The 26,985-nt window shown below is 40.5% G+C and overlaps 1 protein-coding gene across 7 annotated transcripts in view; it reads left to right on the top strand.

Annotated features, from left to right (window-relative positions):
- Positions 1 to 1,913: 1,913 nt before the first annotated feature.
- Positions 1,914 to 26,985, top strand: part of LOC138825223 (MICOS complex subunit MIC60) — a 39,519-nt gene continuing 14,447 nt past the window's right edge. For 2 of the 7 annotated variants that reach the window (XM_070019616.1, XM_070019615.1), the window contains exons 1-10: positions 1,915 to 2,027; positions 6,809 to 6,882; positions 9,463 to 9,652; positions 12,609 to 12,714; positions 16,184 to 16,318; positions 16,665 to 16,757; positions 18,957 to 19,093; positions 22,317 to 22,420; positions 24,074 to 24,209; positions 26,166 to 26,295. In XM_070019616.1, coding sequence (XP_069875717.1) covers positions 1,983 to 2,027; positions 6,809 to 6,882; positions 9,463 to 9,652; positions 12,609 to 12,714; positions 16,184 to 16,318; positions 16,665 to 16,757; positions 18,957 to 19,093; positions 22,317 to 22,420; positions 24,074 to 24,209; positions 26,166 to 26,295 — 1,150 coding nt within the window. In that variant the 5' untranslated portion in view covers positions 1,915 to 1,982. Of the gene's footprint in view, positions 2,028 to 6,808; positions 6,883 to 9,462; positions 9,653 to 12,608; positions 12,715 to 16,183; positions 16,319 to 16,664; positions 16,758 to 18,956; positions 19,094 to 22,316; positions 22,421 to 24,073; positions 24,210 to 26,165; positions 26,296 to 26,985 lie in introns of all 7 variants that reach the window. The other 5 variants (XM_070019621.1, XM_070019620.1, XM_070019618.1 and 2 more) reach the window with 4 other exon arrangements.

The raw sequence follows: 26,985 nt of genomic DNA, 5'->3' as shown, positions 1-26,985 counted from the left end.
CCAACTAAAATTAATATATTCTAAGGCTATTGTATGCACACAGTTTTTTTGTTTCATTTTTAGTGCTGGGTACTGAATCCAGGGTGCCTCTTGAGTGTGGAGCCAGCTATTCACCACAGAAATACATCCCTAGCATAGTACATGAAAGATCAGACACATCCATCCCAGGGGACCACTCAGAGGCAGGCAGGCACAGGAGAAAGATTATTATAACGTTTATTAGAGGAGCCATATTTCCCCCAAGAGGGAGCACATAGCCTCTGTTATCATCCAGATAGCAGGAGGGTCTGAGGGATAGGAAGTGAGGTAGATGGGAGTTCAGGTGGGTCTGGGCAGAGAGAGTGAGGGGCCAACTGTATGGAGGGACCTCCAGGATAGGAGGGGGGTCCAGGTCTGGGTGGAGCTGAGGACCAAAGGTGAGCATAACACTAGCAGTACATACTTAAAAAGAAAAATGAAGACATGTGGTGATATATGTCTGTAATCCCAGCTACTTAGAAGTAGAGACAAGAAGATACTGAGTTAAAGGACAGTTAGACCCTATCTCAAAAACAAAATACAAACCAAAATAAGCTGAATATGTGGCTAGGAGACTAAGCCCGGCACTGGCACCCTACGCCTGTAATTCTAGCTACTCAGGAGGCTGAGATCTGAGGATTGCGGTTCAAAGCCAGCCCGGGCAGGAAAGTCCGTGAAACTCTTATTTCTAATTAATCACCAGAAAACTGGAAGAGGTGCTGTGGCTCAAGTGGTAAAGCACTAGCCTTGAGCAGAAGAGCTGAGTTCAAGTCCCATGACTGACTAAAAACCAAAACAAAAAAACTATTGTAGAAGCTGTTGATAGAGATATTAAATAAGATTATCAAGTAATTCTAAAGTACATTGAAAAGCAATGAACATACTCCCACATAAGTGATTTTAGGTTATTTTTCCGTTTTACAAAGGAGATAGTCTATGGAGAGAATAGCACATCGTAATAAATTACCTAGTTAGGACTTGAAAGTACTTTACAAGCAGAAAACATACCAACTATTTAATTATAGGATACTAACAATATTGTTATACTGGACTCGATCGTAGAGTACTAATGCATGATTAATATTTAAAATGTTTATTGATTCAGTGGTGAATTTATAATGAGTTTCTGCAATGACTGTTCTTATGCTCCAAATCCTCTCACAGGCAGGGGAAAAAAACTATCTTTTTTTTTAAAGTCTTTTTTAGATATGCTTTTTATTACAGAAATACTGTACAGAGGGGTTAATTACACGAGTAAGGTAATGAGTACATTTCCTATCGAGCATTGTTACCCCCTCCTTTGCAAAAACTAGCTTTCAAAAAAAAAAGTACGGAGAAAGCAATCTGGTTTAATCTGGAAGGAGTGGAAGCCGTGGAGTCCACAGAGCCTGGGTTTCTGTCGGTGCTCCATTAGTTCCATGAATGACAAGATCTGGCGCTCAGTCTCCAGCAATCAAGCTGAGCCATGAAAAAGGTCCAAGGAAACAAACGAGCAGAGGGGTAACTTAGCCAAGTTACTATTTCCTACAACATATCCCGACGTGAAAAGCCTTCTCGCTTGAGTTCTCCTAAAAGTTCCCTTCGCCGACTTTGAACGTGAGGTTGAAGACGAAATTTCCCAAGCCAGCAGCTCCTCTTTACCCCTCGGCTCAAGTGCAGTTCACCTAGTAACCCAGGGTTCGGGCCACGGACCGGAAGCCCGAGCGCGACCCGGAAGGAGAATGATCGTTTCCGCAGCCAGGGCGGGACCTACCCTTTCAGACTAGCACTATCCGGACGATAAGAGGGCTGCGCGTGCGCATTGGCGTTGGCTGTCCTTCCGGTGCGCTGGGCACGGAGAAGCGGTAAGGACGCGGGCACGCACACACGCACGCACGCACGCACGCACGCGTGCGCGCCCTCCTCTACTCGTGCCGCCGCGGCTGCTCCCGCGTACACCAGCAACGCCCGTCTATTCGGCCGAGATGCTGCGGGCCTGTCAGTTATCCGGCGTGACTGCCGCTGCCCAGGTGAGCGTGGGGGCTCCCGAAGTGGGGCATGAGAAAGCTGACTCGAAACAGACTACAGAAAACGAGGGGCGGAGTGGACATTTGATGGTGCCTAGTTTCTAGGACACAGGTGTAACGGGCGTGTCTCGGGCAGGACGGGGAGGCACCTCACGGGGGAGCTTGTCCGTAGACCGGAGGGTTGTGACTGAGGCGGGTTGGGGTGTGGAGAGAGGGAGCGGGGAGGTGGGCGCGGGGCCGAGGCGCGGCTTCGGGTTTGTCATCCAATCAGCACCGCGCTGCCCCAGTAGCCAACCAATCCTGGCTGTTGGCGTCCAAGCTGCCGGTTGGGCGCGTGGTAGGTTTCCAATCGTGAAGGTCGAGGCGGGAGAACTACAATTCCCAGCAGGCCACGCGAGGCCGTAATTTATTGCATCTTTAATAAGCCGGTGCTTGGACAGCCGAAATTTAGGGGTCAGGGTTATGATTAAACGAGGTTGACGTCCTTTTCGTAGCTGAGAACAGCTCTGACTCTAAAAAGGGAAGTTTTTTTTTTAGTTGTTGATGTTGATGAAATTTACACTCCCGGTACTTGAGGAAGGACAGGAGCCATGACCTTGTGCTCATTTCTGAGATTAGCCGGGAGGTCGGTGTTTCCATGCTATGCGACTACTGTAACTGACATTAAGGAGCCTAGACAACACTTGATGTTTTTTTTTTTTTTTTCCCTTTTTGTCGGTCATGGGGCTTGAACTCCGGGTTTGGGCGCTGTCCTTCAACTCTTCAGCTCAAAGCTGGTGCTCTACCACTTGAGCCATTGCGCCACTTCCGGTTTTCTCAGTGGTTAATTGGAGAGAAGAGTCTCACGGACTTTCCTGTTCAGGCTGGCTTTGAACCGTGATCCTCAGATCTCAGCCTCCTGAGTAGCTGGGATTACAGGCGTGAGCCACCGGCGCCCGGCTTCGGTGCGGTTTTTGTTAGTTTTTCATAGTTATCAAAGTAACTTTCTACAATTGAAAATGAAAAACCTGTTTCAGTTCATGATTTTCAGTGTTTTTGCAAATTGTGTTGCAAAACAGATACTGTGATGTGAGCAGTAAATGGATAATTACTTTGCCCCCTTTAGCCCAACTCCTGGGAACAGTGAGTTAGAGATCATAAAAAACCTTTCAAGTTTGCTTCCCCCTTTCAAGTTTGCTTCTCTTCCTTTTCAATATAGGGTTAGAGAAGCGGTTTCTTTTAAAGGGAAATGGGACTTGTATTCGTTTCTATTGCTGTGTAGCAAATACCACGAATAAACAACACCCACTTTAACCGTTTCTATAGGATTTTTTTTTTTGGGGGGGGGTCCGGTCATGGGGTCTGGGCCTGGGCACTGTCCCTCAGCTCTTCAGCTCAAGGCTAGCGCTCTACCCACTTGAGCCACAGCGCCACTTCTGGCTTTTTCTTTTTGCTTATGTGGTGCTGAGGAATCGAACCCAGAGCCTCAGGTATGCAAGGCAAGCGCTCTACCACTGAGCCACCTTCCCAGCCCTTTATAGGATTTTTATCCTACAGAAATGATTGGGGTTCTCTGCTCAGAGTCATGCAAGGATGTGATTGAAATTTTGATAATCTGCTTATTGTTAAATCATAATGTTATCACTGTTAACGTCTCAAATGTTAATCTTATGAGTGGAGGGATGGATTAAGAGAGGTGGGTGACAATGTCAGACTTTTTGTTCTCGTATCTTGTTTTGTAGAATGGGAACTTATTTGTACAACTACTTAAAGATAATAAAAAATAAAACATAAAAAATGTTAATCTTATGCAAAACACCAACATGACACAAAATAAACCATCATCACTGTGGATGGTATCTGTCTTACCCTTAAGTTTAGGCTAATCATACTTGAATTCCCTAAATTGTTCTTTTGTGACTTGTGCTTCAGAATCATGGTTCTTTTTGAGTTTATTTCTTAGTCCTAACATCCTTTATCTCTTAGTTCCTGTGTTGTATTACTATGCACAACTTTTTTTTTCTGGTATTGGTGCTGTTATTGGTACTTCGGTGATATCCATTAGTCTTCTCTGCTCAAGTCTAGCATTCTACCATTTGAGGAACATCTCCACAGCTAACATTTGGTAGTTAATTGGAGATGAGAATCTCATTTTGTTTGGTCCTGCACTTTACTTGATTAAATGAATGGTTGAGTTGCAATTATTCTCTTTTTTTTTTTTTTTCTCCAGTCCTGTGGTTTGAACTTAGGGCCTTGGCACTGTCCCTGAGCTTCTTTTGCTCAAGGTTAGCACTCTACCACTTGAGCTACAACTCTACTTCTGGCTTTTTCTGTTGATGGTGTACTGAGGAATCAAACCCAGGGCTTCACTCATGTTAGGCAAAAAGACTGTCACATGTCATAGAGCTGGACTTGCAATAGTGACAGCTTCATTCAGGAGTCTAAAGAAAGCATTTATTTTTCTTGACTTGCCATAGTTTCACTTTCTACATGGTATATAAAAAAGGTTTTGGGCTGGAAGTGGCACTGTGGCTCAAGCAGTAGAGCGCTCACCTTGAGCTGAAGAGCGCAGGGACAGCGCCCAAGCCCAGAGTTCAAGCCCCATGGCCAACCAAAAAAAAAAAAAGGTTTTGGGATAAGTGGTGTAGCTCAGTAGTAGAGTACTTAATATGAGTGAGACTGGATTGAATCCCCATCACAAAAAAAAAAGGTTGTTTTTTTTTTGTCGGTAGTGGGCTTGAACTCTGGACCTGGGTGCTGTCCCTCAGCTCTTTAAGTCAAGGCTAGTGCTCTACCGCTTGAGTCACAGCGCCACTTCCATTTTTTTTTCTGCTTATTTGGTGCTGAGGAATGGAACCCAGGGCCTCATGCATGCAAAGCAAGCACTCTACCAGTGAGCACCTGCCCAGCCCCAAGAAGAGTTTTTGTTTGTTTGTTTTTTTTGGTCAGTCATGGGGCTTGAACTCTGGGCCTGGGCACTGTCCCTCAGCTCTTCAGCTCAAGGTGAGCGCTCTACCACTTGAGCTACAGTGCCACTTCTGGTTTTCTGGTGGTTTATTGGAGATAGGAGTCTCATGGTCTTTCCTGCCTGGGCTGGCTTTGAACCTCGATCCTCAAATCTCAGCCTCTTGAGTAGCTAGGATTACAGGCGTGAGCCACCAGTGCCGGCTTAAGAAAAGTTTTTTTATTTTATAGATACAATTTGAATTTTTCTTTTTCTTTCTTTCTTCTCTTTTTTTTCTTTTGTCGGTTGTGGGACTTGAACTCGGCCTGGGTGCTGTCCCTCAGCTTTTCAGCTTAAAGTGAGTGCTCTAGCACCATTTGAGCTATAGCACCGCTTCCAGTTTTTAGGTTGTTAATTAGTGATAAGAGACTTGAGGCCTTTCCTGCCCACTCTGGCCTTGAACCACAGTCCTCAGATCTCAGCCTCCTGAGTAGCTAGGATTACAAGTGTGAGCCTGTAACCTGTAACCAGCATCTGGCGGCTTCCTTTTTTTGGGTATGGGGCTTGAACTCAAGGCCTGGGTGCTGTTCCTGAGTTTTTGCGCTCAAAGCTAGTGCTCTACCACTTTGAGCCATTGCTCCACTTTAGGTTTTCTGGTGGTTAATTGGAAATTAGAGCCAAGCTTTTTTGCCTAGGCTAGCTTTGAACCTCAGTCCTCAGATCGCAGCCTTCTGAGTAGATAGGATTACATGAATGAGCCACCAGTGGCCAGCTCAGATATTTTATACTATTTATTTTTCTTTCCAAGTAAGAAAATGTGTAAATCCCATGTAATACTTGTAAATATCGGTTGCTCAGGTGGATAATTATTATTATTTTTTTTGTCGGTTGTGAGGTTTGAACTCTGGGATTGGGCGCTGTCCCTGCACTCTTCAGCTTAAGGAGAGCTCTCTACCGCTTGAGCCACAGTGCCACTTCTGGTTTTCTAGTGGCTTATTTGAGATAAGAGTCTCATGGACTTTCCTGCCTTGGCTGGCTTTGAACTGTGATCCTCAGATCTCAGCCTCCTGAGTAGCTAGGATTACAGATGTGAGCCACCAGTGCCCAACATAATTGTTTTTTTGTGTGCCTGTCCTGTGATTTGAACTCAGGGCCTAGGCTCAAGGCTAGTGTTCTAACATTTGAGCCACACCTCTACTTATAGCTTTTTAGAGATAAGAGTATGGTGGCTTTCCTGCCAGGCCTAGTGTGGAACCTTGATCCTTACATCCCAAACTGAATAGTTAGGATTATAGGTGTGAGATACCTGTCCCCAGCCTAACAGTAATTTTATATGAGCTGTGGCATACATAAAACATCACAAGTTTTTTTTTATTTGGTCGGTTGTGGGGCTTGAACTCTGGGCCTGGGAACTGTCCCCCAGCTCTTAAGCTGAAGGCTAGCATTCTACCACTTGAGCCACAGTGCCACTTCTGGCGTTTTCTGTTTATGTTGTGCTGAGTAAATGAACCCAGGGCCTCATGCATGCAGGGCAAGCATTCTACTACTGAGCCACTTTCCCAGCCCCCAGTTTTTTTTAAGAATCTATAAATGTGGGGTTGGAGGCACGGCACAGTTGGTAGAGTCTTAGCCAGTGAACAAAAGTGTCAGGTACCAGGTTTGTGTTCTGGTCTTGACTCTTAAAAAAAAATAAAAAGGAATCTATAAATGTGCTTCTTGGTAAACTGACTTCTGAAAATAAAATACATTTTTGTTTAATAAAGGTATCTGTAATAAAAATATTATTTCTTCATTACCAGACCTAAAAACTCCCAGGTTCATTTAACTGTATCTGTTGTAATGTTTTCTCTTCCTTCTATAGAGTTGTCTCTGTGGGAAATTTGTCTTCCGTCCATTGCGTCCATTTCGTAGATACTCTACTTCAAGGAGTTCTGGGTATGTAATTTGTCTCACTGGAATTAACTTTTACTATGTACTGCTAAGATTGTATTTGTTTTTGTGTGTGAGAGAGCTTGGGGGGAGGGGAAGGAGAAAGAGAATAGAAAAAAGAGAATATGTGCTTAGAACCTTTCACTCTTCCCTTATCCATAATTTTATTCATTCATGGTCAGCTTGTAGCCGTATGGCCTCATTGTCATGAGAAGAGAAAGCATATTGCAATAAGGTATTTTGTGAGAAAGAAGGGGAAGGGGAAAATGAGGTAGAACATGGAAGGGGTGACATTGATCAAGGTGCATTGTACTCATAACCTGACTTACGGAATCACATCGAATCTATTAGAGTATATTGTTATAACCTATTTTAGTTTTCTCCCCCCTTTTTTGGGTACTGAGGATTGAACTCACGGCCTTGAATTTGCTAAGCCAATTCTCTATTGCTTGAGCCACACCCTCCAATTCTAATTGTCTTATTATTATTAATTAGTTAATTAATTTTTTGTTGGTCGTGGGGCTTGAACTCTGGGCCTGGGTGCTGTCCCTCAGCACTCTACCACTTGAGCCATGGCGCCACTTCCAGCTTTTTTTTTCTGCTTATGTGATGCTGAGGAATCGAACCCAGGGCCTCATGCATGTTAGGCAAGCACTCTACCACTGAGCTACCTTCCCAGCCCCGTTTATTTTATTATTGTTTTTAACCCCTTGCTGTGCCTAACTCATAGAGTTTGTCATAGGTGTGTGTGTGTCTGTTTACATAAAACACGGCATATATTGGGTCTGGTATTATGTATGGTGGTTTCAGGCATCCCGTGAGGTATACACAGACAAACACACACCTCAGATAAGAAAGACTACATGCTAGTATGTACTTTACAAATACTTTACTGTAATATTTTTGGGTCCCTTTTGTTACATTATTTGTAGGTAAAAGCTTGTAATGATGTTCCTTTTGGCTCTACGGTAATTAGATGGCATCCATGGCACTTCCATCCCCACTTCAGGCTGCAATCTTCTAGTCTATGGAAGCAGATTTAAATCTAGAATTGCAATTGTAAGTTCAAAAAGTAGTTTTCAGGGCTGGGAAGTTGTCTTAGTGGTAGAGTACTTGCCTTGCATGCATGAGGCCCTGGGTTTGATACCTCAGTACCACATAAGCTGAAAAAAGCCAGAAGTGGCACTATGGCTCAAGTGGTAGAGCGCTAGCCTTGAGCTGAAGAGCTGAGGGACAGCGCCCAGGCCCAGAGTTCAGGCCCCACAACCGACAAAAAAAAAAAGTAGTTTTCAAGTTATAGCTGATACTTTTTTTTCTTTTTCTTTTTTGCCAGTCCGGGGGCTTGAACTCAGGGCCTAGGAACTGTCCCTGAGCTTTTGCTGAATAATAACACTCTACCTCTTGAGCCATAGCGCCACTTTCGGCTTTTTTCTTTTTGCTTATGTGGTGCTGAGGAATTGAACCCAGGGCCTCATGCATGCAAGGCAAGCGCTCTACCATTGAGCCACCTTCCCAGCCCGTGTGAGACTCTTATCACCAAGACTATCTCCAGAAAACTGTAAGTGGTGCTATGGCTCAAGTTGGTAGTGTTAGCCTTGAACTGAAGAGCTGAGGGATAGCTCCCGGGCCCAGAGTTCAAGCCCCAGGACCAACTGAAAACAAAACAAAACAAAAAAAACTTAAAACACACAAAAAATTTGCTGGGTGCTGGTGGCTCACACTTGTAATTCTAGCGACTTTGGAGGCTGAGATCTAAGGATTACGATTTGAAGCCAGCTTGGGCAGGAAAACCTGTGAGATTCTTTACCACAAAAGCTCTGGAACAGCATTTAGTCCCTGAGTTCAAGTCCCAAGAATAGAACTGAAAAAAAAAAGTATATTGCTTTATTTCTTTCTGCCTACATATTATCTTTAAAATTTGTTATCCAGGGGCTGGGAAGGTGGCTCAGTGGTAGAGCGCTTGCCTTGCATGCCTGAGGCCCTGGGTTTGATTCCCCAGCACCACATAAGCAAAAAGCAAAAAACCCGGAAGTGGCACTGTGGCTCAAGTGGTAGTGCGCTAGCCTTGAGCTAAAAAAAGCTGAGGGACAGCGTCCAGGCCCAGAGTTCAGGCCCCACGACCGGACCCAAAAAGTAAAATTTGTTATCCATATAACAACAAAAAAGGAGGCTGGGTGCTGGTGGCTCACACCTGTAATCCTACCTACCTAAGAGGCTGAGATAGGAGGATGGTGTTTGAAAGCCAGCCCTGGCAGGAATGTCTGTGAAACTCTTATCTCCAATTAATCATAGAAAAAGCCAGAAGTGAAGCTGTGGCATAAGTGGTAGAGCACTACCCTTGAGCAAAAAAAAAAAAAAAAAAAAAAAATCTCAGGTCCAGGCCCAGAGTTCAAGCCCCAGGACCAGCAAAAAAATAAAATAAAAATAGTCAATAAATAAGAGAAAAGTGGTAATGTGCAACGATGGTAGCAAATCAGTGCTAGAGAAGTAAAGCTTTGTTAGAAGTCTTTGGGCGTTTTCATTGGTCTAGGAAAGTAGATATTGGGTAGCTGAGTAAATACTGTGTTTCCTATTTCTTTCCCTTAGGTTGACTCCAGGCAGAATTGCTGGAGCTGGCGTTTTGTTTGTTGGTGGAGGTATTGGTGGCACTATCCTATATGCCAAATGGGATTCTCATTTCCGGGAAAGTGTTGAGAAAACCATACCTTACTCAGACAAACTTTTTGACATGTTTCTTGGTTCTGTACCTTACAATGTCCCATTGCCAACGAAGCCGGTAAGTTTTAAGCAATATTTCAGTTTATCCTAAGAATACTTTAAAAAGCAAACTCTTTTCATTTTGATACTATTATTCATGTACGGTTAAGTGCACCTTGCCAGATGTATATTTGTTCTCTGTAATATGTACAGGTGTGATTATTCCATATATGCTCTGTTAGTGTATACAACATACAAAATAAGTGCATTTCACAAAGAGGTAAGTGGATGAGGCATGTTGGGATAGCTGGTTGCCTTGTAGACTGAGTGGCAGAGAATTATATCAACCATACAGTTGCAGCTAAAAAGCTCTCACTTAGGACACTAAAAACATAAATGTAGATATAGAATAGCCATGGTATAGAACCCAAAGTTATGGTTAATTATAGCTCCTTTTAGACCTAAAGCCGTCAGAATTTTTAGCTACATATTGATTGATTTTGTCTTCCAGTATTCCCGGAACTTCGTGAATGTTCTTCAGAGCTTTGCCCTTTCTCCCTAACCAGCTCAACTTTGAAAATGTATCTTAAGTATTTCTCCATTCAAACACAGTTTCTTTAAATAACAACAACTCTGTATCTGGCTGTCTTTCTATCATCTCTCTATCTCTCTATCTCTCTATCTATCTATCTAATCTTGTTTATATATACTTGGACACACAAGAGCATGGGCTTTTGACTATTTGGTATTAAGACATTTCTTTGTATCGTGAGGCTGGACATGTTGTTGAACTATTTCTTAGAAACTATATGGACTTGGCCAGCTGTAGTGGCACATGCCTCTAATCTAGCTTCTCCATAGAGAAAGACTGGCAGTAAGCTGAGCTTGGTGGTATACTTCTGTGATCTCATCTGTGTGGAAGGCATAGGTAGGAAGATTGTGTTCCAAGGCTGGCTGTGATAGTACCTTAGAAATAATTAAAGCACAAAAAGCTACAGGTGTGGCTTAAGTGGTATAGTAAGCCTAGCAAGCATATGACCTTGAGTGCACGTTCCAGTACCATCATTCCCTCTGCCACCACCCCCCTCAAAAAAGAAACTGGGCTTCCATTCTCCAATATCTAATGTGGTCTACAGACCAATCCTGTCACAGAGGTGGTATTTGTGAAAACGGTGTTCTTTAATTTCTTACTTATACCAATAATACTTACTCAAAATGTTCCTGGCTGGTTTTCTGCACCATTTATTCTTTCATAAAAACTTTATAAACTGTTTTTACTCAGGGAAGACGGTTTTGAAGCTGTAATAGTTAAGTCAGAATCTTGTGCATTTATTCTAAAACCTAAGTCTATTTTAAGCTTTATTATCCAAGAGGAATAGCTGGAAGCAGCCCTCGGAGCATGAAATCAGGCTGAAAAGTTCAGAGTAATGTTTTTTCTTTCTCAACATGACTTTTCATTTTTTGTAAATGATTTCTCCCTCTATATGTAGACTTAGCATCTGCTCACTCCACTTTACTACTTGGAGAATATTTCCATGGCACTAATTCAGCATTGTCTATACTATACATAAAACCTTGTGCATTCTTTCCATAGGTTGTGCATTTGAGCTAAACTTCCAGCCTCTTGATTTTTGTTGTTGCTGTATTTAAAATAGTACCAAGTTGTCAGGTTGCTAGGTTAGGGCTCTTAGATTATTTGTAGTTGCTTATATTTTATTAGCTTTCCTGTTTTGTTTACTCTAATATTTACTCTCTTTCTTGCATTATCACTCACCCTGCCCTGGCCTTTTTCACTTGATATCCGAATTATCTTCTCAACTAAACTTATTCCCTATATATACAGTCTTTCCAATCTTCTGGTCTCCATCATCAGATATCTCCTCCTAAAAGAATATAGATCCTCTTCATATCAGTACCAAGAGAATATTATAAAATTAGCACTATTATGTTTATATGATACAGCTATTAGGAACTTTCAAACATTTCCTGTTGTTTAAACACAGAGGTAAAAATTAGAGACTTTAAAGATTGCTTCATACACAGAATAAGGAAAGTGAAGGTATGGAAGGTGAAATGTCAGCCTGGGAACTTGTTATTTGGGTTCCTTTATATTGCTGTGGTGTATAGACTTCACTAGTTCTTGGATTGACTTTCAGTATCCTTGACAATCTCACATTCACCTCTGCAGCCATTTCTCTGCACAGAAACCCTTATCAGTTATATAGAAGACACCATAATTCAATTAAAAAAATGGATATAGCTTTTTAAATGTTGTATATGTACAAGGAATGGTGTTTAAAGGAGGTCATATATTATGTGCTTTAAGAGTGCTAAAATATGAAATATGCCTAAGTCCTTTGGAATGAAACCTTTGGACTCCAATTTTTGCATATGTGTGCATGCTTGTGTGTGCCAGTTCTGGGGCTTGAAATCAAGGCCTGGGCACTGTCCCTGAGCTTTTTTGCTCAAGGACAGTGATCTACCACTGGAGCTACAGCTTTACTTCCAGTTTTTATGTGGTTAATTGGAGATAAGATTCTCATGACCTTTCCTGCCTGGGTTGGCCTTGAACATCGATCCTCAGATCTCATCTTCCTAAAGATACAGGCAGGCTAGGGTATAGGTATGAGCCACACCAGCTTTGGATCACAGTTTTTACAAATAATGATGATTGCTGGGTGCTGGGGGCTCATTTCTCTAATCCTGGTTACTCAGGAGGCTGAGATCTGAGGATCGAGTTTTGAAGCCAGCAATGGCAAGCCAGCCCACAAGACTTAGCTCCAACTAAATACCAAAAAAGCCAGAAGTAGAGTTGTATCACAAGTGATAGAGCGCTAGCCTTGAGTTTAAACCCCAGGTCTGGCACCAAAAATGGAAAAAAAAAAGTGGCTTCTGTTATGATTAATAAAATATTACAAAATAGTGATAACTTTATATTGAAAACCTGAAAGACTAGACTTTTGAAAATATTACTCTATGTTACCATTTACAAAAACAGTATTATACTCTAAATGTTAAATATTTTCATTTCTAAGATTCAATCTGGTCCACTAAAAATCTCTAGTGAATCAGAGGAAAAGAAGGAATCTGAACAGCCTGCCTCACAACTCCAAAAACAGAAGGAAGAAACTCCAACGTCAGGTACTCATTCTTTTAAAATTTAAGATAAAAGTTTTAATTCGTATACATACTGTTAATGGGATGGTCCATCGGTCCCCATCTTACCTATCCTTTCAGGGGTACAGTAGGGCATGATATAGGGCTTTCTTTTGAATAGATAAGGTTACAAACTTTAATTTTTCTTTTTGTCCCTTTATTCTTCCCTGATTCTTAACTTTTCTCCAGTTTGGATTTTAAGAGTTAACCTCTTTTCTCATTTCCTCCTCCCACCCCCCTCCTTTTCCCCTTTCTTTCTTAGTGATAAATGTGTCTTGCATAGCCCCTGCAGATTTTTTTGGTTGTGGGGCTTGAACTCTGGGCCTGGACACTGTCCCTCAGCTCTTCAGCTCAAGGCTAGCCCTCTACCACTTAAGCCACAACACACTTCTGGTTTCTGAGTGGTTTATTGGAGATAGGAGTCTCAAGGAGTTTCCTGCCCAGGCTGGCTTTGAACTGAGATCCTCAGATCTCACTCAGCCTTCTATGTAGCTAGGATTATAGGCGTGAGCCATCAATGCATGGCCCCTACAGATTTTTTTTTTTTTTTTTTGGGGTCGGGTCGTGGGGCCTGAACTCTGGGCCTGGGCGCTGTCCCTCAGCTCTTCAGCTCACTAGCGTTCTACCACTTGAGCCACAGCACCACTTCTGGCTTTTTTCTTTTTGCTTTTGTGGTGCTGAGGAATCGATCCCAGGGCCTCATGCATGCAAGGCAAGCACTCTACCACTGAGCCACCTTTCCAGCCCCCCTACAGATATTTCTTTAACCTTCAGAATTTACTAGTAATTACATCTTAACATATAGCACCTGCCTCTATTTAGTATGCACTTGAACTTCTTGGGTTTCTCTTTAGTTACTTCTGTCCTTATAATTACCTGGCTTTTTAAAAATTTTTTGATTCAGCAAATATTTACTATTACATGTCAGGCATTTTTCTAGACACTGGGGATATAGCAGTGAGTAAATTTTTCATTTTTTTAGGTGCCAATCTTGGAGCTTGAACCCAGAGCCTGAGTGTTGTCTCTGAGCTTTTTTTTTTCCCTCAAGACTAGTAGTGCTCCACAACTTGAACTACAGCTACACTTCTGTTTTTTTTTTTTTTTTTTTTTTTTTTTTTTTTTTTTTTTAGTGATATATGGGAAATAAGAGTCTTGCTGACTTGCTGGGGCTGGCTTTGAATTGTGATCCTTAGATCTTGACTTGCTGGGGCTGGCTTTGAATTGTGATCCTTAGATCTCAGCCTCCTAAATTGCTAGGATTATAGTAATGACTCATCAGCACTCATCCTCCCCCTCTCCCTCTCTCCATCAGTGGTGGAGCTTGAATACAAGGTCTGTCCTTAAGCTTTTTTCACTCAAAGCTAAAGCTTTACCACTTCCAGCCAGAGCACCACTTCCAATTTTCTTGTGGTTAATTGGAGAGATAAGAATCTCACAGCCAAGGTCACAGGCGAGTGGCTCCCGCCTGTAATCCTAGTTACTAAGAAGGCTGAGTTCAAAGCCAGCTCACCTGTAATCCTAGCTACTAAGGCTGAGTTCCAAGCCAGCCTGGGCAGGAAAGTCCATGAAACTCTTATCTCCAATAAACCACCAGAAACCCGGAAGTGACTTGGTTCAAAGTGGTACAGCACTAGCCTTGAGCTGAAGAGCTGTGGGACAGCGCCCTGGCTCAGAGTTCAAGCCCACATCCAGCAAAAAAAAAACAAAAACAAAAACAAGAAGAATCTTACAGACTTTCCTTCCTAGGCTACTTTGAATCATGGTTCTCAGATCTCAGATGTCTGAGTAGGATTATAGGTGTGAGCCACCAGGTACTTGGCTCTGCCTTTTTTTTTTTTTTAAACTGCTAACATTTCTTGGTGGATTGAATGGAAGGGGATCATATATAAGTAAATAATTAACATATAGAATATTGTGGGAGGGAATGTTGCAATTTTCAATGGAGTGGGTAAGGAATTGTCAACTGGAAAGAATTATTTAAGCAAAGACTAAAAAGAGAAGGGAGTATGTTATATAAAAGGCTGGTGAAAATAGCACCCCAGATAGCAGGTTGGTTCAAGGAATAAACAAAGGAATAAATGAGGCTGGAGTGAAACTGGGAGAATGCAGTAGCAAATGTGACTGACAGAGCAGAAAGCCTATTGTAAAGGTTCTCGGAAGCCATTGGGTTTATATAGGGAGTGGGATGGGCTGTCTCTAGAGTGTGCTGAGCCCAGCGACTGATATCTGAAACTTACTGTAATTTGATTACTCTGGCTATTGTGGGCAGATAAGGAACCCACAATAGAGTCTGGAAGACCAGTTAAGTATTGAGTTTTGTGAGTAAAATCTAATTTTATTTCTTAGACAAGATCTTTAGTTTTCTGAAATAAATTTTGTGTCCTATTTTATTGCTCCCTCATTTCATCTTTAAAGTTCTTTTCTCTTTCATCAATATTTTTGTTTACATACTTGCAAGACCTTGATCTTTTTTAAACTTTCTTTAAAATTTCCTTTCTTTAAAATTGTCATTTCTGAAGTGACTTTACAAACTGTGTTCTGTTTTTCACACACTGTTTTTATTGTGTTTTCTTTGTTTGGAGCTATTGTCTTTCTGCTTAAACTTCTTCCTTCATCTCTATGACTCTTCAGCAGTTATTAAAAATACTCTTTCTTTAGTTCCTTTTTTGGTCTGCTTATATAGGCTCTTTTTCTCCTCTTGTCATTCATTTTCCATGTTATTCAAATCTGATGTCTACTCTTGTAAAAGATTATTAGTACAGTCACCAGATGCCTTTCCTGGGATGAGGAGGGTAAAATACAGATGAGTCCAAGGCTTCTTTGCCATGGACTTTCTCCACCCTTGTCATGTGGTAGACAGTGTTGCTGCTTATGTATTATATTATTATTATTTTATTTATTTATTTATTTTTTTGCTGGTCCTGGGGTTTGAACTCTGGGCCTTGGCACTCTCCCTGAGCATCTTTTGCTCAAGGCTAGTGTTCTATCTTGAGCCACAGTGCTACTTCTGCCTTTTTCTGAGTAGTTTATTGGAGATAAGAATCTCACGGACTTTTCCTGCCTGGGATGGCTGTTATTTAAGCAAGTGGCATTAGATTTTTTTTTTGGGGGGGGGTGCTAGTCCTGAGCTTAATCTCAGAGACTAGGCACTATCTCTGAGCTTTTTTGCTCAAGTGCTCTACCACTTGAGCCACAGCTTCATTTTCTGCTCTTTGCTTGTTAATTGTAGATAAGAATCTCATGGACTTTTCCTACTTGGGCTGACTTTAAACCGTGATCCTCAGATCTCAGCATCTTGAGTGCTTACTAGGATTACGGGCATGAGCCACTGGTGCCTGGCAAGAAGCATTTGTTTTTAAGTAGTCAGATGTAAAGTGAAAAGTAGTTGTAGATTCCTGTGTGTTTTCCATTAACCCAGGAAATGATAAATACCACAAGTAACATGTATTTATAGCATCTACAGAGGCAGCTCAAGTTATTTCTGCAGCAGGTGATACACTTTCCGTCCCAGCCCCTGGCGTTCAGCATGAGGACTCTGTAAAATCTGATGGCCCTGAAATTGGAGGAAAACCCCCATCTGAAATTTCAGGTAGTTTAATTATTTATGCTCGTTGTATTATAGATGATATTCTTACCAGAATTATTTAATGCTACACAGCACCTATACACTGTAAGTATACATTTATCCTTGCATCAAGTCTTTAGACTTGCTTAGGAAAATTCTTAAATTCTTAAGTCTGAATAAATCGTTTGGGGAAAAGAAGAGAATTGCTAATTCCTTATTTCTTCATTTTGGAATCATTTAAGAGTGATGATGTGTTTTTTTTGCAATCCATATCACCAGAATGCCTTTGGTTAACGTAACTGGTTTGTATACATTAGCTGTAAAAGTCTATGCTGAAATTTGATTTCCTCTTATTTACTTCTGCTGCAAGAGGAAGCATCCCCAACTGTAAGGGAGCGACCACCTGAAGAAGTTGCAGCTCGCCTTGCAGAACAGGACAAACAAGAGCAAGTTATGATTGAGTGTATGTAAATCAAACAGCTTTTTAAGTGCCTGGAGTCATCTCTCAATTGCTCTCTTAAACCATCAGTAGAAGTTTGTCATCTACTAGCTAGTTGTAGTTTCTTTTATTTGTTTAGTGTTACTGCTTCATTCTCCACTTCCATCCCATCATTTGTGTTCCCACATAAACTACTTTCATCCAGATGACAAGGACTATTCTTAGGGTATAGTTGGTGAACATTCCAAATAAAAAGTGTATTATTTCTCCATTTGTTTTATTTGTATTATTTGTTACTAGTGCTGATGATTCTTATATTCTGGGGAACAGAAATTAGTTACGTTTCAGCATAGTGAACTGGTAAAAATTTTTGTGAGAGTCACAGTGTCTTATACCCAGCTTCTGGACTCCCATTATTATTTGATACTCTTATTTGAAATTGGTGGGGGAAAGAGTGTTCTTTATGTTGCTGGTGTTTGGCTACCAAGCATATGCCTTTTTAAGTTTTTTTTTTTATTTTGTTGTTGTTTGAGAGAGGGTCTTACTCTGTAACCAAGGCTGGCCTTGAACTCTTGATTCTTCTACCTCATCTCCTGCAGTTGCATATAAATGTTAGCCAGGCTAGCCAAAAATCTTAATTTTATTATGTGGGGCTTGAAATCTGGGCCTGGGCACTGTCCCTCAGCTCTTCAGGTCAAGGCTAGCCCTCTACCACTTGAGCCACAGTGCCACCTCCAGTTTTCTGAGTGGTTTTTTCAAGATAAGAGTCTCATGGACTTTTCCTGCCCAGGTTGACTTTGAACCGTGATCTTCAGATCTCAGCCTCCTGAGTAGCTAGGATTACAGGCATGATTACCAGTGTCTGGTGGGATTTTTGATAATTAAAAAAAAGATAATAGAAAAGGTTTGAAGTTGGGCTCAAGTTCAATCCCTAGTACCACATCCTAAATAATAATAGATAGGTGTTTTCTTTCTTGGGGCACATACAATATAATATACTGTACCACCATATTCTTATATCTCAAAAGGAAGTATATAGCTTTTTGCTGGACACTTGAGTTGCTTGTTTTAATTTCTTTATGGTACGAGGGATTGAATCTAGGACCTTGTATAAACTAGGCAAACTTTCTACCATGTTACATCTTAGTTCCTGAATTAAGATGTGAAATTGTAAATTTGAGATGAAGATGTCTATTGCTTTATCTGCTGTTTTGTTATTTTGCCCAGTTTTTCTTACTTTTTATTTTGGGCAAAGTGAAAAAGTATCTTGATCTTGACTTGTGCCTCAGAAATATTGAAAAAAAAAATACATGTATGCATATGACTTAGCCAGAATCAGAGCACCAGGAAAAGATTGTATACTGTGATGTCCCCCATTAACACAAGCCTGTCATAAAAGCCAAGTGTAGTATTTACTCTCCCTTTACTCTTGCTCTCTTTATACTCCTTTAAGTTGTACTTCAGTCTGACTTCAGTTTCTTGATACTTGGTCATTATCAGTTCTTTCCTATTATCTAGGTTGCAGAGGTGCCACATGTGGTTCAGCAGGTTCTTTTGTTTGTTCACTTCTAGCTTAGGCTTGTGCTCAGAGCACTTTTTATTTTTATACTACATACCTAACATATTCTTAGGATTTCTGATTGTTACTCATATTCTCATTGGTCTTCAATTATTTCTCCATTTTCATCCCAAATCATCCTTTGTTCCACTTAACACAAATCTTGAAATTTCTTTTTTGTATTTTTGAAGGAGCATACAGGAATTTCTATGTGATCTTAATAGGTTTGAGTTATTTGTGTAAACTATCCATTCCAAGCTGTTACTGACTTTTTTATTTGCATATTTTCTTGTTTGCCTTTTTTCTCGTCTGTTATTTTCTTGTACCCTGGCTATAACAAGATTTTGCTATAGGTTTTCCTTCTTCCTGAGCTGTTGAAAATATGCCCTTTTTTTTTCCTGGTGAGTCTGTATGACTTTTTAAACAAAAAAGTTGGTAGTTATTGTATATTTATAGCTTCTAGAATATCTAACCTTGTTTCTTCCATTTGAAACATTCTTGCCTTCTTTAGGTAATTTTTTTCCTTAAGCCCAAACTTTTTACTTTGGAAAAAAACTCATAGGTATTTATAAAAGCAAAAAAAAAGTATAATAAACCCTGATAGATTCACCATCCAGATTCAGTTGCTATCAGTATTTTACTATCCTTTATTATTGTTTCCTCAGCTCTAGCCAAGAGCTTACAAGATGCTCTGAGCCAAACTGCTTCCATCACTCAGCAGGCTATTGCAGCCCAGAATGCTGCTGTCCAGGCTGTCAATGCACATGCCAACATACTAAAAGCAGCCATGGACAACTCTGAGGTGAGTCAGGTAGAGAGATTGGTCATGGGGCCTCTAAAATACATGGATTTCTAATACACAGATTTCTTCCAGGGTTTTTTTTTTTTTTTTTTTTTTTTTCACGAAAAAGGACAATCTAAAGCATTTGTCTTCAGAAAACAGAAAAGCTTTTTTAAATGTTTTTAAAATGAATTTTGTTATGCTGCCTTAAAAAAAAAATCTTATAACACCTATACAGTATTATTAGATTTGTTTTTACACTTTAGGAGTGTTTGTATATATTTGTTGTTACTTCTTTGTTGTTTTGAAATTGCCAACTATTTCTTCTTTTTTTGAGGTTGACATGAAATTTTAAAAAATGATATTGAGACAGCTTAAATGCCCCAGGCACCGTCTATTTTCAATTAAATATATATGCTTATTATTGGTTTATCTTAAACACCTCATAGAATAAAGTAACAATTTTGATTTCTAAAATGACTTTATTTTAAATTTTATTTGTTAATTCAGTATATATAAATATATCTCAACAGGAAGTTTTCTTAAAAGTAAAATAAGTAACCTATAAGTATCAAGGGCAAAGATCATGCATACATGCATGATTAGTAGTTATCTTGCTGCCATAACTACATTGTTTTTATAAATGTTTTTAAACATGCTTTGCATTTTTTCTAATCTATACCCACGGACCTTAACTGCTAGAAATGACAGCCTTTTAAAAAACTGAAAATTCCATTTTATTTGAAATTCAAGGAGATGTAAATATTAGGAGCTCAGTCAACAAAGAAGAACACACAAAGTATTTAATATGCCTGTTACACAGGTTCAGGAAGGCTGCAAGTACCATGATATTATAGGAAGCTGAATCTAAACCAGCTTCAAAAGTACAGCAACTGGGCTGGGCACCAGTGGCTACACTTGTAATCCTAGCTAATCAAGAGGCTGAGATCTGAGGATCAGGGTTTGAAGCTAGTCAGTCTGTAGGCAGGAAAGAACATGAGACTTTTATCTCTAATTAACTTCCCAAAAAGCTGGATGTGGAGCTGTGGTAGAGCATTAGCCTTGAGCAAAAAAGCTGATGGACAGGGCCCAGGCCTTGACCCCCCTCCCCCCCCCAAAAAAAAAAAAGTATAGCAATTGGAAGCTTTCAATATTGTGATTCTATTTTGTAGTAAAGTATTTAGGGTATACTCTTTTTCCGATGAACATATAATGTGTCAAGCATATGGATTAGACCATGAAAAATCTATTGCATCTAAGATTTTACTACTAAGGGACATCTTATAATACAAGTTCAATCGAATTAGAGAGTGTTACCTAATGTCACAAGTAATAAGAAAATACTTTCATTCTTTATTGTGTGTTTTGAGGCAGAGTTGCTGTGTAGCCAGGTGGGTCTCCAACTTACTGTCTTCCTGCCTCAGCTTGTGCTACCATGTCTGCTTAGACAGATTTTCACATATGATAAAAAGGAATATCAGCAGAATAAAGTGTGTCTTGTATTTCCCAGGCATATAGAAAAAAGGATTCCAACTGCTGTTTCTAGTAAAAGAAGCTTCAGGTACACTTGAGATCTATAATACAAAGCTAAGTGCTTTTCAAAGTAGTATTTACAAATAGTTGAGCTTGACTCTGAATGAGTTGTATCCTCTAGGACCTCTGTAAACAGGAGTGCCTTCAACAAGGAAGGCACATTTTGCCTCCTAATAAATTATTGACATTTGCACTCTTTTTTTTTTTTTTTTCCAGTCCTGGGTCTTGAACTTGGGGCCTGGGTGCTGTCCCTGAGCTTCTTTTGCTCAAGGCTAGCACCCTGCCACTTCTGGCTTTTTCTGTTTATGTGGTACTGAGGACTTCATGCATGCTGGGCAAGCACTCTACCACTAAATCACATTTCCAGCCCCCTGCACTCTGTAATTTTTATTTATTTTTGTAGTACCAGGGTTTGAACTTAGGGTCTTGAGTTTGCTAAGCAGTGACTCATCACTGAGCTATGCCTCTGGCTCAGTCTTTTTTTTTTTTTTTAAAGTATATATATTATATATATCACAATGTACAATTCACTCAAAGATGACTTCAAAAAGTTGATTTATACTTTATGAATTAGGAAATGACATCTTTGGGAATAACCTTTTGGAGTAATAATGAGCATATGAACTTTCTACTTTATAACTACTATATAAACTTTCTACTTTATATGGCACAGTACTAGGGCTTGAACTTAGGATCTTATGCTCTTGTTTGGCTTTTTTGCTTGCAGCTTATATTCTACCACTTGAGCTTGTATTCTACTTTTTGCTGGTTAATTGGAGATAAAAATCTTGAGGATGGGCTGGGAAGGTGGCTCAGCGGTAGAGCGCCTGCCTTGCATGCATGAGGTCCTGGGTTCAATTCCTTAGCACACATAAGCAAAAAGAAAAAAGCCGGAAGCGGCGCTGTGGCTCAAGTGGTAGAGCACTAGCCTTGAGCTGAAGAGCTGAGGGACAGCACCCAGACCCCATCCAAAAAAAAAAAATCTTGAGGATTTGTCTGCCCAGGCTGGCTTTGAACCTTGGTTCTCAAATCTCATCTCAGTGGTAGCTAGGATGAACTGTTAACTGTGCTTCTCCTTACCCTTAAGCTATGCTTTTGGTAGCCAGCCCTGCAATTAAGAAAAATTTAAATATTAGTACTTCACTGAGAATGACTTAAAATCCGCAGACAACTCAGAAAAAGTGTGGTTTTTACATTTTCTGCTCCATATTTTCCTTTGAGAATCTAATTTTAAAAAGTCTTGAATGGGGCTGGGAAGGTGGCTCAGTGGTAGAGCACTTACCTTGCATGCCTGAGGCCCTGGGTTCGATTCCTCAGCACCACATAAACAAAAAGAAAAAAGCCGGAAGTGGTGCTGTGGCTCAAGTGGTAGAGCGCTAGCCTTGAGCTGAAGAGCTGAGGGACAGCGCCCAGGCCCAGAGTTAGGCCCCACAACTGGACAAAAAAAAAAGTCTTGAATGCTTACATACATTGGAAAATAAAGCTGCTTCCACCCCCCCCCCCCCCCAATTTTGTGGAAGGGCAGTTGATGGGAGATTATGGACTTTGTGGTTGTTGATTATAAAGCTTCGGTTATAAGTTTCTCCTCTGGAGAAATATTATATAGAAGCTTTTACTTTTGAATTTAATGTCACTTATTTCAGTATTTAATCTTATATAAGCTGTTGATTATATAATTAATCATTTTGATATAATTAAAATTTTTGTTTAGATTCCAAGCGAGAAGAAGTCTGCTCAGTGGCGTACAGTGGAGGGTGCATTGAAAGAACGCAGAAAGGCAGTAGATGAAGCTGCTGATGCTCTTCTCAAAGCCAAGTAATTACTCATGGACTTTAACAAGTAATTAGGGTCTCCTAGTGATTTTCTTTGGGCTGGGCTTCATACTGTATATAGAATGAAGAGGCAGATAAATCTTTGTTTTGTTCTCTATATGTGATTGATCTGAGTTGGCATATTAAACACAAAAGTTTTAAAGGGACAGGATGTATAACATGTTTAAGCCAGAATGAAATTGGCAAAAATTGATATATAGGATCTTAAGACAAAAGTAAGGTTTCCTTTGGATTGTTACTAAGGTAATATTTCCACACATTTACATTTGCTCTAATTTTAGAGCTGGGGTAGATGGAACAGTTTTATCAGAAGATAGAAAATAAGACATAATCTGTTTGCCCTAACAATCAAAGTATTGAGTATATAGCTTTATCCCTACTCAACCTTGATGCCTGGGAATTGGCTACAATTATGTTCAAGTCTAGAAACTCAAACCACGCTCAGCCTCTGAGGATGAGAACCTGTATTATACTACAAGGTTCCTACCAAAATGGATGGACATTGTCTTTCTAAATTTTGCCATATTGACATATTTATTATTAAGAGAAGCCATCTAATAAGGCTAGCATATCTTTTAGGAAATTTAAATCATTATGTTTACATCACTGGATTGTGCAGGGTTGGATACTTTTTGTGGTAAGTAGACCATAGTTCATCTGATCTACGAAATATTCCAAATTGTGACTGCTCCTGAGACCCTGTTACTTATTTGCTCAGTGAGTTCTTTGGCCTTTGCCTTTGCCTTCCTTAGGTTCTCTCTTTTTTTTTTTCCTTTTCTTTTTGTCAGTCGTGGGGCTTGACCTCTGGGCCTAAGCACTGTCCCTCAGCTCTTCAGCTCAAGGCAAGCTGTTTACCACTTGACCTACAGTGTCACTTCCGGTTCTTTTGGTGGTTAATTGGAGATAAGAGTCTTAAGGACTTTCCTGCCTGGGCTGGCTTTGAACTGTGAGCCTCAGATCTCAGCTTCCTGAGTAGCCCGGATTTCATGTGTGAGCCATCAGTGCCCAGCTTGGGAATCATTCTGACCCTTTGGAGGCTGACATTTCTTTAGTACTCATGTAGTGGTAGGCACTGTGCTATATTTCTCATGAATAAATATCCTTATACAAGGGTGACTAGCCCATTAGGTCTAAAAGTTTAATGTAGTCTCTCTTGTTCTAAAGTATATATCCCATGCTACTTCTGAGTTGCTCTACGAGGTATAGCTCATGGCTGAGTGGGATTTTCAAGCGGTTGTTGAGAAAAAATTTCACTGCCTATTGGCCATTAAGAAAGCATGAAAGGCCAGATACCAGTGGCTCACACCTATAATCCTAGCTACTAAGGAGGCTGAGATCTGAGGATCATGGTTCAAAGCCAGCCTGGGCAAGAAAATCAGTGAGACTCTTATCTCCAGTTAACCACCAGAAAACTGGAAGTGACTGTAGCTCAAAGTGGTACAGCACTAGCCTTGAGCTGAATTGCTCAGAGACAGCATCCATGCCCGGAGTTTAAGCCCCACGATCGACCAAAAAACAAAAAGCATCAAAGCTGGGCACCAGTGGCACGCATGCACACACACACACACACACACACACACCTCTCTAATAAGCTTGATAAGTAATTATATTAAGTATTTGCTTTATTTGTTTTCAGAGAAGAATTAGAGAAGATGAAAGGTGTAATTGAAAATGCAAAGAATGAAGAGGTTGCTGGGGCCAAAACTCATATAACTCTTGCAGAGGGAAAACTTCACAACATGATAGTTGATTTGGATAACATGGTCAAGAAGGTACATTTCTCAATTCTTTATAATGTTTTTATTTGTTTGTTTATTTATTGCCAATCCTGGGGTTTGTACGGAGAGCCTGGGTGCTGTCCCTGAGTTGCTTTTGCTCAAGGCTAATGTTCTAATACTTGAGCTACAACTTCCAGGTTTTTCTGAGTCGTTTATTGGGGATAAGAATGGTATGGACTATTCTGTCCAGGCTGGTTTGGACCGTGATATTAACATCTCAGTCTCCTGAGTATCTAGTATTACAGCTGTAGGCTTACCGCATGTGGCTTATATTTTTTAAATATGTTCAGCCAAAAGCTTTTTAAGAATTTGGGAAAGTAGTAAGATCTCTATTATCTCCCCATTTTTCCTAGCAAAGAATATTAGTTGTTAAAAAATGCCTGGGGGGAAATCATGGTGGCTCATGTCTGTAATCCCAGCTACTTGGGGTAGGAGATCTAGAGAATTACTATTCAAAGACAGTCTGAGCAAAAAAATATTAGTGGGATCCTATTTTAATGAATAAACAAAGCATGATAGTGCATGTTTACGATTCTAGCTAAATGAGAGCTATAGGTAGGAGGGTCATGGTCTGAAGGTGGCTTGGCAAAAACGCAAGATGCTCTCTGAAGAAAAACTAAAGCAAAAAAAGGACTGTGGGCTGGGAATGTGGCTTAGTGGTAGAGTGCTTGCCCAGAATGCATGAAGCCCTGAGTTCAATTCCTCAGTACCACATAAACAGAAAAAGCTGGAAGTGGTGCTGTGGCTCAAGTGGTAGAGTGCTAGCCTTGAGCAAAAGAAGCTCAGGGCTGGGTGAGGGTGGCTCATGCCTATACTCCTAGCTACTCTAGAGGCTGAGATTTGAGGATCATGGTTCAAAGCCAGCCTGGGCAGGAAAGTCCGTGAGACTCTTATCTCCAGTAAACCACTAGAAAACCGGAAGTGGCGCTGTGGCTCAAGTGCTTGCCTTGAGCTGAAGAGCGCAGGGACAGTGCCCAAGTGAGTTGTTCAAGCCCCATGACCGACCGAAAAAAACAAAAAAACAAAAACAAAAAAAAAAGGTTTGTATCTAGTAAGCTTGAGGATTTTTTTTTTTGCTTGAGGCTTTGAGTTTGAACCCTAGTACTGCCCCCCAAAATTTTAACAAAAACTTTTTTTCAGACGAGGCACTGGTGGCTCATGCCTATAATCTTAGCTAATAATAATAATCAGGAGGCTGAGATCTGAGAGTCTCAGTTCAAAGCCAGCCCATCCAGGAAAGATCATGAGACTCTTTCCTCCAATTAACTACCAGAAAATCAGAAGTGGTACTGTGGCTCAAAGTGGTAAAAGTGCTTGCCTTGAGTGAAGGAGCTCAGGGACAGTACCAAGGCCCTGAGTCCCAGTCCAAAAATATAAAAATAAAAACTTTTTTTTTTTTTTTTTGCTTAGGGAGAGTACTTAAGAGAGTTTTAAGTTTTAGGATTCAAGCCTTAGTACCAGCAAAAATAATTTTTAATGGATTTTATTATTATGTTCTCATATATGCTTATAATGCACATATTCACCTCCATTCCCTATCAACTTTTTGTCCTCTTTCTTTTTATTTTTTCCCCCTGTGTTGGTACTAGTGCTTCTACTCATACTAGGGATTATACTCATGGCCTCTCATTCATCAGCTTGCAGTCTACTACTTGAGCCACATCTTCAGTTCTTCTTTTTTGTTGGTTAATTGGAGATAAGTATCTCAGATTTGTCTACCTGCACTGGCTTCAAACCTCAATCTTCACATCTTATGTCCTAAGTAGCTAGGATTATAGTTGTGAGCCACCAGGACCTGGTTCTCCTGACTCCTAAACACTTCCCCTTTTAATGAGCTTCAGATTTGTTTGTGTTATTTACACATTCCCATCAAGATATAAAGGCATTGTATTTCTTTTTTCCTGGTATGCATGTGGACTTTTTACTCAGCTTAACTCTTGTATTTTCTAGGTCCAAGCAGCTCAGTCTGAGGCTAAGGTTGTCTCTCAGTATCATGAGCTGGTGGTCCAAGCCCGGGATGACTTTAGGCGAGAGTTGGACAGTATTACTCCAGAAGTTGTTTCTGGATGGAAAGGGATGAGTAAGTACAGTTGTAATATTTATACTTTTTCTTTTTTCAAATTTTTGGCAACTTATTAAACATGATTAAAGTTCTTCATGTAGTCCATATGCCTCTGACATATCTTATTGGGTATACAGTACATTGACACACTGGACAGTACTTTTTTTTGTTGTTAATTTATTGTTTTAGAGGTACTGTGCAGCAGGGTGACATTTACATATGTTAGGTAATAAGTACATTTTCTGTTTGCACTGTGGCATCTGTTTCTTAATTTAATTCTCTCCTATTCCTCCCTCCCATCTCCACCCACGAATTGTATAATTCACTTTCATCAATGTCTGGTGGGTTCCACTGCTGTACTTTTTTATCCTTTTCCCTCGATTTTGTGCCACCACCCCTCCCTTCCCACTGATGTGCATGTGAATACACCATATATAAGGTAAAGAATACAGAGTCGGGCTGGGAAGGTGGCTCAGTGAAAGAGTGCTTGCCTTGCATGCATGAGGCCCTGGGTTCGATTCCTCAGCACCACATAAGCAAAAAGAAAAAAGCTGGAAGTGGTGCTGCGGCTCAAGTGGTAGAGCACTAGCTTTGAGCTGAAGATCTGAGGGACAGCACCCAGGCCCAGAGTTTAGGCCCCACGACTGGACCCCTCCCACAAAAAAAAAAAAAAAAAAGAATACAGAGTCATCAGAAAAAAAAAAATCA

Source organism: Dipodomys merriami, unplaced genomic scaffold (genome assembly GCF_024711535.1).
Source record: "Dipodomys merriami isolate MVZ:Mamm:240054 unplaced genomic scaffold, mDipMer1.0.p SCAF_136, whole genome shotgun sequence".
In the NCBI taxonomy this organism is placed as follows: domain Eukaryota; kingdom Metazoa; phylum Chordata; class Mammalia; order Rodentia; family Heteromyidae; genus Dipodomys; species Dipodomys merriami.
The sequence above is the reverse complement of the archived record's forward strand: the minus strand, read 5'-3'. Positions and strand labels throughout refer to the sequence as shown.